At 43.6% G+C, this 12,045-nt stretch overlaps 1 protein-coding gene across 4 annotated transcripts in view; it reads right to left on the bottom strand.

Annotated features, from left to right (window-relative positions):
- The window catches only part of HERC2 (HECT and RLD domain containing E3 ubiquitin protein ligase 2), a 219,568-nt gene that overhangs the window by 59,661 nt on the left and 147,862 nt on the right, over positions 1–12,045 (bottom strand). For all 4 annotated transcript variants that reach the window (XR_002775822.1, XM_012811618.2, XM_023519299.1 and 1 more), the window contains exons 55-63: positions 10,057–10,168; positions 5,412–5,493; positions 4,929–5,072; positions 3,266–3,356; positions 2,806–2,983; positions 2,536–2,617; positions 2,282–2,453; positions 1,351–1,495; positions 302–527 (exon numbers count right to left, since the gene is read on the bottom strand). Coding sequence is in view for 3 of the 4 variants with exons in the window: in XM_012811618.2 (XP_012667072.1) it covers positions 302–527; positions 1,351–1,495; positions 2,282–2,453; positions 2,536–2,617; positions 2,806–2,983; positions 3,266–3,356; positions 4,929–5,072; positions 5,412–5,493; positions 10,057–10,168 (1,232 nt within the window). In the remaining variant the exon portion in view is untranslated. The remainder of the gene's footprint in view (positions 1–301; positions 528–1,350; positions 1,496–2,281; positions 2,454–2,535; positions 2,618–2,805; positions 2,984–3,265; positions 3,357–4,928; positions 5,073–5,411; positions 5,494–10,056; positions 10,169–12,045) is intronic.

Genomic DNA, 12,045 nt, shown 5'->3' with positions numbered 1-12,045 from the left:
AAAAAAAAAAAAAAGAAAGAAAGAAAAGCAGCACAGCAACAGCCCCTGCATGTCTTAGGTAGTTGTCAGGCAACTTTTGTCTGCACTGCCAGAGTTCAGCTGATCTTAATTACAACAATCAACAATGTACTTTGGTCTAAACTTTTCCTTCTGGCATGTATAAACTGCATGAGCACACCACAGTCCTTCTGCATCTTCAGATTCGTAACGCAGTTGACACACGCAACCTCCAACCCACCAGCACTACTGAACAAACCTGTTATGTTGCTGAAAGCTACAGAAGGAGCTCAGAGTTTATTACCTAAATAGGAAGCCCCTAAAGGGTCTCTTGCCGTCTGGAAGAGGACAGGCTCGTGGACAGAGGGTGTGGCCACATCGACAGTAGTCCAAGCCACACTGTGCGAGGAGCCACAAGCCACTCGTGTGATCTTCTGGCCTTCCAGGCCGTGCACCAGGGTGGGCTTCCTGTTGACCGTCGTCGTGCCGTTGCCCTGCTGGCCATGGTCATTGTCACCCCAAGCGTATACCTATTTGGGAGAAAAAAGTTTTTCAACATTTCAAGACACTGTCTTTAAATCGATTTCAAAATGCTTAAGTATATGCTGTGGTACTTGAAATAACTAAGCTCTTAAAGATAAAAACACACCATTTCACAAGCTTACAAAACAGCATCAGTATACTACAATTCTGAAGAAACTTTAACCATGAAAATGCTTAACAGTGGTCATATGGAGTATTAATTTTAATCTAATTAATTCATCTATTCTGTGTTGTTACAGGATGCAAGTAGGATCCCTTCTTTAACTAAGTGCCATATTTTTTCCTTTTATTTTGCAAATAAAAAAGAGTAAAACAATATGTGGACTTTCTAGGTGATTTGCCTTTGCTTTATAGAATTATATAGAATTTATTTTGATTAAAAAACAGTATGGTGATTTTGTCTTCATACATAATTAAAAGTAACACCCAAGAACAGTCATCATAGGTCACTCAAAGCAAAAGAATAGTATTTGTCAAGCATTAACTTTACATCTAAACTGCAATATTTATCTCACTGTCAGCTATCAAATCTCTACAGTAACAGGTTGTAATGCCTCAGCTGTAGGAGCCCCTTACATACTGATCACCTTTTCACATTTGCACAGACTTCAGAGTGGACAAAGCTGCTCCCCAGGGCTCTAACCTGTGCCGCCCAGCGCATATACACCAGTGAGCACAACAGATGTGGACCAGCCCTCCCATTTCTTCAAGCAGTAAGACTCATTTCAGCAGGAATTACAATTCTGACAAGACAAGGGCTGTGCAGACAGCTTCAGGATGGCAGCACCCCCAGGCTGCCTGCAGCCTTACCTGCCCAGAGTCCGTGACCGCCAGGCAGTGCAGGGCCCCGACGGCCACATGCACTATCTTCTTCCCTCTCAGCCCTTCCACCACCTGCGGCTTCCGCACGTGCACGTCAGAGCCATGGCCCAGCCGAAAGTAATCGCCCTTCCCCCTGAGAGAAGCCAACAGCATCAGTGTCACCGACCCAGTGAGGGCCTGGCAGTGCTGATAGGAACGCTCCCTGCCTCACACCTTCACAGCCAGCTCAGCAGCAGCACCAGGGACAGCAATGCACTCGCCGTCTCACATTCTGACCCATCCACCATCAACCCAAAATAATTCCACTACAAAATCCTTAATATATATGTTTTAAAATATTTAAGTTACTATTGTCAGTTTTCACATAAAGAGACTGCAAGCGGGACACACAACCACAAAACCCCTCCAAAACCCCATGTGACACGTGTCCTTCTCAAGCTGCCTCTGGTCCTGACCCTGACACGAGGGCCTGACACACCGTCCGAATGCAGTTGGGGCACTCGCTCCTTTGCACTTCAACAAAATAAGCTTTTACAAGAAACATATGTGAACTTTTCTAAGATCAAAGATTTAGAAGTCTGTTTTTCTCTCATTTTATCCTTAGGCTTCTGGTGTGGTAAGAAAGTGGGAAAATCCTTTACAAAAAACCTCATCCAAACAGGAAAGGCAGGTGAGCTCACACTTTCCAGTATAAAATGACCTAGTTATAATGATCGATTTCTTCTTCTAACAGTGTCTAATCCCAACTCAACATTTAAAAAAAGGACAGAGAGGCCTGGATAAGTAAGAACCTGACAAGGGTTTGCAATCACCAGGGTGGCGTGAGTGCTGAGGGCCCAGGGCCCCCACTCACTGGGCTCCACCCCCGGCCCCTCCTGGGAAGCACAGACGTGCAGCGACACGGGGGAATCCGACCTACCATGTCCACACCACTCCGGACTTGGTGAGCGCCAGGGAGAACTGTGCTCCACACTCAATCTGGCACACTCCCTGTCCATTGAGTCTCTCGATGTTCTGAGGAATATTACAGCCTTCACTTCCTCCCCGGCCCAATTTTCCAAAGTCACCATCTCCCCAGGAAAATACCAAACCTAGGTTTAAAAAATACACATTTCAGGCCACCGCTTCATAACACCCATTCACCCAGTAACCTAGAGCAGCAGCAGAGCTCACCTTCATCAGTCAGAGCCAGGGTCTGAGCGTCTCTGCTTCCACATGCAACCTGGATCACTCTGTGACCAAGAAGGACTTTCACCTACTCAATCACAAATTTAAAAACAAAATCAAGCACAGGCACTGGGAAAGCAAGGGAACTTTCCCCACAGACTGAAAACGACCACAATGCACATGTCTGTTATGAACTTCCCTAGATTTGAGGATTATCTTCTTTTGAAATCATCAGATGGCAAGCTTTCTGTAAGCAACAAAAATGTATATAATCACCATTTTGGGCTTCAGCTGCGTTGTGTTATCCCCATGTCCCAAGCGGCCATACTCTCCGAGGCCCCAGGTATATAGCTCCCCGCTGGAAGTGAGAGCTGCGCTGTGGGAGCTCCCGCAGGCGATATCTCGGATACGCTTGGTTTTCAGTGCCTCTATCAGCCTTGGCTTGTCACAGTTCCTAAAACAAGACAAAATCAGCTCCCTCTGACCAATCCATCCTTTTTTAAAGATGAGGTTAAAAATGTAGTTAACACACAACCTATAGATCAACTTCACAATCAAACCTTTAAAGCAGAATATGTGAGAGCAAATCACATAATTCATATTCAAAAAAATTTAAAATCTATTTCTATAATCTAACCTATTTTAAATTTCTCCAAAATATCCATCAAAAGGCACTTGCTACTATCATCAGTAACAGCTTTTTATTAGCAAATAAGACTGAAGAAAACGCCCTTACATTCTGCTGAAGTGTCCGAGTTTTCCATCGTCACCTTCACCCCACGAAAACACCTTCCCGTCAACAGTTAGAGCCGTAGCATGTCGGCCACCTGCAACATTCACACAGACCTGGGCTGCCAAAGGGCAGTGCACAGAGTCCACAGCACAGCTGCTCACCCTGCCCGGCACGCAGAACACGCTCAGCGTGCTGGATAAATGAATAAGGATCGACATTTCAGTTACTATGAAAGTTTTCTAGCTTTACAAATTTTAACTCTAGAAATAATCTGCAAAAAACAGGCAAAAGAGGATGCCTGTATTCCCAGCTACTCAGTGTAGCTAAGCCACATTAAAGGGTGCTGTGACTTTGTTCTTGATTGAAACTGTCTCAAGGTCTGCAGGAAGGGATATTCCTCTGAAGACCCTCAGGAGGCTGAAGCAAGAGAATCGCCTAAGCCCAAGAACTGGAGGTTGCTGTGAGCTACGATGGCACAGCACTTAACCAAGGGCGACAAGGTGAGACTCTATCTCTTAAAAAAAAAAAAGGCAAAATAATGCTGATTAGTAATGGGGTCCCCATTATGTTAAATACATAAAGATCAAAATTTAGAGGGAAAAATACAAACAACTTGTGCTTAGGCAAACTGTAGATACAATGCAGTTCAAGATCTTGAGAAATAATTCTCCAGCAGTGGGATGATTTAATCATTTGCAATTAACGCCTTATACTGACTCTTCCCAAAATACATCCGCTATGCCCTTTCCCACCATCGAACATTCCCCTAGAACAGGATTTAAGGTGTGACCTCTCGTTACACCCTCCAGTCCCCGCCAGCTCCTGGAATCCTAGTCCCCCAAAGGTTCATTTGCTCCTTCCTTTCCCAGCAGAACCCTGTGTTACGAGGGACAACTATGAGCTCATTAAACCCCACAAGGGTTTCCAGCCTTCCCTGCACACAGGAGATGGCGAAGTGAGCAGGACTTAAGAAGGCTGGGCAGAGAGGCTACTGGGCTGCAGGGCTCAGCGCTTCTCTAGCTGAAGCTGCAGACCAGCCTCCACAAAGGTGCACAGAAAGGGCTGGCCCTCTGCCCGACTTGACACACAGAAAGGGCTGGCCCTCCTCCCGACTTTACACAAAAGCAGAGTCAAACTCTATCTGGCATCTGTGTGCCACTATCATTTAGATTTCCAATCTGTAGGGTTACATCCAACCCCTCAGCACAGGTATGAATTGGGTTTTGTGTATAAATCAGTTCCATTCTTCAGAGGCCTAGGCCATTGCTTCAAAATACCACTCAATAAAGGTTCCCTAAATTGAAGGAGCATGTTTTATTTTAACGATTCCTTTGCCATTACTGGGGTTCACAGATGCTTTTCAAAATCTGATGAAAGTTATAGACTCTCTGCAGGGAAAAAACCATTTAAGTACAGAATCTTATGATTTCACAGATACTAAGGACCTGAAATAATGGCTCTGAGACTGAAAACTCCATCCTTTGAGGGGTACATCCATATGCCTGAAATGCCAACTGCTGTTCTCCAAAAAACATTATTTAGCAGCAATAATTAAATTCTAGGCCACCCAGAGGAAAAAATGTACAAAAGAATGTAAGGACACCTTAGAGAAAATTATTTAAAGGCCTTGGTCATGGGCATAGCAGGAGCGCCAGCCTCTTTGTACCTGAGTGCACAGCCACCTTCTTGACCACGTAGCTGCTGAGCGCTGTAACCTGCCTCGGGATGGGCACCGTCCCACTGGAGAGGCCCAGCCCCAGACGGCCATTGGTGGCCTCACCACAGGCATACACCTTCCCTTCCACTGTCACTGCAGGAACAAAACAGACAGAAGACTCACTTTTCACAGTACAAAGACTAATATTTTTTTAAGTATAATTCAAAATTATTTTTACCCTCGGTAGAGTGCTGTGGATCCCAGCTCACAGCAACCTCAAACTCTTGGGCTTAAGCGATTCTCTTGCCTCAGCCTGGGAGTATAGGTGCCCACCACACACCCAGGTATTTTTTGTTGCAGTTGTCATTGTTGTCTAGCTGGCCCAGGCCGGGTTCCAACCCACCAGTCCTGGTGTATGTGGCTGCTGCCGTAACCACTGTGCTACGGACGCCAAGCCAATTTAAAATTTTTTAAATCTGAGAATAATCATACCTGCAAACAGACTTTTAGAACCACCAGCCACCTGTACCACATTCAAAGCAGACAGAGTCTCAGAGAACGAAGGAACCTTTATCTAAAATAAGATTTAAAAAGAAGAAAGAATTATATTTGCACTTTTTAAATTATACATAACCTTATTACATTGTGTAAGGAATTTCAGTCATGCACTATATATAAACATTTTGGTCAACGATTACAGTGGTCCTATTAAGATTATAATGGAGCTGAAAAATTCCTACTGTCTGGTCATGTCCCAGTTGTCACAATGTCACAGTGTAGCCACGCCACTTACTGTTTAGGGTGATGCTCACCTAAAAAGACCTACTGGGCCACTAATATAAAAGTCTAGCACATATAGTTACTGAGATACAATATTTGATAATAAACACCTCTATTACTGGGTTATGTATTTCCTATATTATAATTTAAATGTTCTTTGAAAGTATACTCCATCTACTTATATATGTATATATATAGAAAAAAGAAACTTCTTCAATATAATATATATACACACACACACCTCCCACCCACCAGGAGGTATTCCATTCCAGGAAGCATCATAGTCATCACAGCAGATGGCACCCTTCTTACTGACGACCACTCAGCAAGATAAGATGTGGCAGTGGAGGCATGAGACTAAAGACCCTGACCTGTGCAGGCCTAGGCTGATGAGTATAACTGTGTCTTAGTTTTGAATAAAAAAGTTTAAAAACATAAAAAAAAAAAAATTATAAGAAAAAATTTTATAAAACAAGGATATAACGAGAAAACATTTTTGTACAGCTATACAATGTGTTTGTTTTCAGCTGTGTCATGAGAGTCAGTAAGTTTTTTAAAAAGTAAAAAGTTTATAAAGTAAAAAAGTTACAGTTAGCTAAGGTTAATTTACTATTAAAGAAAAGAAAATTTTCTTTTTATTTAGTATACCCTAAGCACACAGTAACATCCTAGGCCTTCACTCACCACTCACTGACTCACCCAGAGCAACTTCCAGTCCTGCGAGTCCATTCCTGGTAAAGGGCCTGCACAGGTGCACCGTTCTCTGTCTCCTGCTGTATCCTCACTATGCCTGTTCTATGTCTAGACACAGACACACAGAAGCTCACGGCTGCGTCAGCTGCTGTGTTCAGTGCAGTGACATGCTGTGCGGGGTGTGGCTTAGCAGCAACAGGCCCCCACAGAGCCTGGTGTGAGGTAGGCCAGCCACCCAAGCTTGTGTGAGCACAGCCTGTCATGTTTTATCCCGTGCTGCCTAAGGACACAGTCCTCAGAACTCATCCTCACCATTCAGTGACACATGGCTAGACTGCTACTTAGTACTTTTATGAGTGTTAACCAAAGGAGTTCTTCTCTCTTAGAGATACACAATTAAGTATTTTAAGGATTAAATGATGTTCTGAGATTTACGTAATAATAAACAAGGGTTGAGGTTGGAGAAAATAAAGAAAAAAACACACAGCCAGCTGTTTATAACTGTTGAAGCTGGTACCAGGGCTCATGATGTTGTTCATTTTACTTGGGTGTGTTTGAATATTTCCATAAAAGAAGATCAAAAATAAAACATACCCGGCTATCCATATTATGGATTCCATGTGTATGTAGATTCTGCCAGGTATGGATAGAAAATACTTTTTTTTAATTGCATCCCAGCCAACTGAAGTGGCTCAAGCCTGTAACCCTGGCACTTTGGGAGGTTGAGGCAGGAGGATCAGTTGAGGCCAAGAGTTCAAGACCAGCCTGGGCAATAGTGAGACCATATCTCTACATAAAATAAAAAAATTAGCTGGGTATGGTGGCAGGTGCCTCTAAGTTCCAGCTACTCAGGAGGCTGAGGCAGAAAGGATCACTTAAGCCCAGAAGTTGGAGGCTACAGTGAGCTATGATGATGTCACTGTATTCTAGTCTGGAAGACAGAGTAAGACTTTGGGGAAAAAAAAATATGCAAAACTACATCTATACTAAACAAGTACAGACTTTTTTCCTTGCCATCATATCCGAAACAATACAGCATAACAACTACTAACACAGCATTTACAATGTAGAGCTGTTATAGGCAATGTGGGCATTATAAGCAATGTAGAGCTATTATCATGAGAGGATGTGCTTAGCTTCTATGCAAACACAACACCACTTTATATCAGAGACTTGAGCATCCCAAGCTGTGGCATCTATAGGAGGTCTTGGAAGAACAATCCCCATGGATTCCAAGGGATGACTGTACACACAGCATAAAGATAAAAGCAAATGGCTCGGTGCCTGTGGCTCAAGCGGCTAAGGCACCAGCCACATACACCTAAGGTGGTGGGTTCGAATCCCCAGCCCGGGCCCACCAAACAACAATGATGGCTGCAACCAAAAAATGGCCGGGTGTTGTGGCGGGCGCCTGTGGTCCCAGCTACTTGGGAGGCTGAGGCAGGAGACTCACTTGAGCCCAGGAGTTGGAGGTTGCTGTGAGCGTGATGCCATGGCACTCTACCCAGGGGGACAGCTTGAGGCTCCGTCTCAAAAAAAAAAAAAAGATAAAAGCAAACATCTAGTAACATTTTATTCAAGTCATGCTATGCTCATTGAAAGGGGTAGCCTTGCAAAAATTACAACAATAACAAAAAAATACCTAATCCTACAATTGGCTAGTAACAATTATAGATCAATCCTATAAATTCTCTTGCTGGGCATTCAGTGGATTTTTTCTTTTTTGTCCCTCTCAGTAGAGTGCCGTAGTGTCATAAGCTCACAGCAACCTCAAGCTCTTGGGCTCAAGCGATTCTCCTGCCTCAGCCTCCCAAGTAGCTGGGACTACACACAACGCCTGGCTATTTTTAGATATGAGGTCTCACTCTGGTTCAGGCTGGTCTCCAACCTGCCTTGGCCTCCCAGACTGCTGGGATTATAGGTGCAAGCCACCGCACCCAGCCACACTCTGTGGATTTTTGTTTTTACAAGCCATTAAAGACGCCAGCAGACCAAAAAGAAAGGAATATTTATTGACTAAATCTGACTTTGAGAACTTGTTCCTACAGCTCCCAAAAGAACCAGGGGTGTGTGGACATCAGGCCTCAAAATCAGAAACACCTGGGACAATGTCTCTAACTTTGCTGGAGGTACAATATTCACATCCACAATGCCTTGTAAATTTGGCTATAATTACCGTTTGAAACTCAGTAAACACTGGACCTCAACTGGCAGTATTTTTAATTTCTTTCTTTGGGATGCCTTGCCATCTCCCTGCTCTCTTTTCTCTTTCCCCACTCTCTTCCCCCCTCACTCTCTCACTCTCCTTCTGAAAGATAAAATAAACTTATAATTTTATATCCTAATCTTGGTCTAGAGAAATTCTTTTCTCATCCTGCATGGAATACCTACTGAGCTTTCCGCCCTAACACTTAATCTTTTTGATTCCATCTCTGATATCTCTAAGAAGAATTATGTGCTTAAATTCCCCATTGTAAATGAGTATGATTTAATTTAAAATTCTTAGGGCCTTAAATCTAAGAAATTCTTTATGATTCCATCTGTCAGAAATTATCAGGCTATCACCAAGGCAGTGAGAAAGGATTTTCATGGCAAGCATGGAACTGACTGAACTTTATGTAGAAACTCCACATTTGGCAGTGAACAAGGTCACAGGGCCCACACCTCACAGACTCTGGACAGCCCTGCACTGTCCCAGCTTACTGCCCACTGCTCACTTCCAAATGAGCTCAGGTGCCTCAAAACACAAATGTAATTCAAGGCTGTTCAAAGGAAGATTAGAATTCACTGCACCTTGAAAGAAGAGAGCTCCAATGTGAGTTCCAACTTTATTTCTTAGCTTATCAGTAATGTAGGCAGTAAGGGAACTTGAGAAGGGTGATGGCTCACAGAAGTCTGAAAGAAAACAGTACACACACCTGGAGGGAAGAACCTACCTCTGGGCACTAAACTTTGGAGGAATTTGTTCTGTAGTTCCTCACACAAGAAATACTCTGTAATATAAGGAACACCAAATCCAACTCCAGGTCAAATGCATCATCTGTTATAGACCCTAGTCTTTTTCTCCCATGAACCTCACTTAAATACAATTAAGCTTTCACTCAGGTCTCAACAGGATTAAGTGTACTGTGAACTGCGACACACGCCTCTGCACACGGTTTCAGGACATATTAACTGGAGCCTGAGGTGTAGGTCTCCACCCACGACAAGCCTCTCAAGAATGAAAGTGTATGTGTGTGACCTGCTCTGTGCTCACGAAGCATCCCCTCTGCACAGAGGCCTTTCACACTGAAGCACCTCAGGCACCAAGTCCTGAAGGGCAGGATCACGTCTTCCTCATCTCTGGTGTAATCACAGCGATTTTACACATTACTCACGTTACCTTGTTCATAGTTAACATATATGAGCAAGATGAGTGTATTTATAGTCTACAATTTTTATCTATGCACTTGTCAAATCTTTTCAAAAGTTAATTTTCTACTTTATAAGTCAGGGATAATAGAACTTAAAGTGCACTATTACCCAACGATAGAGGCATCTCAGAAACTATTATTACCTAAACAGGTTAATTTAAAAACAACATATAGAGGGTAAGCCAACGACAAACACTTTCAGAGAAGAGTGGCTATGCAGCGTCTCCCCCAGTGAAGGCAGCAGGCCGTACCTTGGAGCCCTTCAGCCCGCCCAGTTGGTCCTTGTCATTTAGTCCCCACACAAACACTTTGGTTCTTATGGTAGCTGCTGATTCCAGCCCTGAAGGCTTCTTTCTGATAAGGCTAGACACAGGAAAAACAAAGACAAAAATAGAGATTTTTCAGCATAAAACATTTTATAAAAGAAAAGATACGCAATCTCAAATACTCAGTCTGCTGGGCACTTAAAAAAACCTCAAGTACACACGGGAACAGGTCAAGTGTTCCAGAGGGACAAGTCAATGTCCCTAAACCCAAGAATCTGGCCATTTTTTTCCCCAGAGAAAGAATGAAGGATGTGGCCATATGGCCTTGGAGGTGCTCCAGGATACACACGTCCTGCTGGAACGCCTGGCTACTAGCAGCTCAGCTGGGGGTCCTCAGCCCTGCTCTTCCCCTGAGGCTGGCTCCTGCCACCTTGCTCAGTCCAACTCCTGACCTGTACCTGTCAGGCTAGGGTTAAGTCAGTAGCAACCAGAGCGCTCCAATTCTTAAACTCGAAGAAACCACAAAGGAAAGCATGGGACAGGGTTAGATTTTTTGGGTGGTAGTTTGATGCCAGCTGCTAAGGTTGCTTCTTTGTGTTTGGGTGAGGTTTTAGTTTTTGTTTGATTTGTTCTATTTTTATAAGCTGAAGTGGACAACAGAAGCCTCTAAAGATTCAGTCCTTGATATGTAAGATTTTTTAACCCATTATATACCATTAAATATTTGCTTTAAGGGATCAAAATTTTATGGGGCAAGAGTAAAAATGTAAGAAAACTCTTTACCAGAGGAATAAGCTATGTATGAGGTATTGAAATATCTTGTAACACATCTTTAGTCAATAATGCATAAGGGAAACCAGAGCTATAGCAGAGATAACTAATGGCTGGCACCAGGTCAGCATCAACCAGTCAGAGGGAGGCCAGCTACAGGTAGATCACACGAACACAGCCCTGTGGGATAAATCAACTACTGACTCATCCTCAAGTTTTTAACTAATTAATGATACACAGGAAAAAACATTACATTCAAGTATCCAGATTTTCTTTTGTCAATATATTTAATTTTATAAAAATCTGATCCATGAGTAAAGTTCAAAACAATTCTGGTTATTTTACATACACAGCATGTATATTAAGTCTGTCTGCCTGACTTGTGTTAGCAGCTACTGAATAAGAAAATGCTAACATGTAATCCTTTCTCTTAAAAAGTTCAATGATTTCCTTATTTAAACAAATGGGCATTTTCCTTATTTAATTAATGTATGTAGACATCATCAGCTTGAATTATAACATGCAGCCTAACATATATTCTAGATAAGATAATGTGCATATTATGGTGGAACCTCTCTGTACAGGTGACCTCCCAAGGAACCAGACCCACTGTGCTGACACACACGTGCTGCACGTCTGGTCTAGGCAGATCAGGTTGGCACCAATGTAAGGCAGCAAACAGCAAAGCACTTAAAGCAAAGGGCATTTCGGCCAACAGAGTTCAACCACTACTGCGACTTCCCTCCGCTCACATCCCTGTATGTACAGCCACACCAGTCGTCCACAGTGGAATCCAGCAACTATCAGTTTATTTTGTATACCCTTTGATTTGGCAATTTTATGTCCACCAATTTATCTACAAATGTATATGAGGACGGTGGTGGTCTGCAATGTCCGCTGCTGGGATAGCAAACGGGCCTAGAGCAAACACACACATTCAAGTCCTGACACCAGTCCAAGAATAAACGAACAGACAGGTCCAGGTGCAGAGGGCAACACTCTTCTCTGCACGTGCTGCTCCATCAGAAGCAACTGCCTGCCCACCCTGCTGTCCTGTGTGACCAGGGGCCCAGCCCACCCTGCTGTCCTGTGTGACCAGGGGCTCTGTCCACTCTGCTGTCCTGTGTGACCAGGGGCCCAGCCCACTCTGCTGTCCTGTGTGACCAGGGGCCCAGCCCACTCTGCTGTCCTGTGTGACCAGGG

This window comes from Otolemur garnettii, unplaced genomic scaffold (assembly GCF_000181295.1).
Source record: "Otolemur garnettii isolate 467f Iridium unplaced genomic scaffold, OtoGar3 scaffold00170, whole genome shotgun sequence".
NCBI classification, from domain to species: domain Eukaryota; kingdom Metazoa; phylum Chordata; class Mammalia; order Primates; family Galagidae; genus Otolemur; species Otolemur garnettii.
The sequence above is the reverse complement of the archived record's forward strand: the minus strand, read 5'-3'. Positions and strand labels throughout refer to the sequence as shown.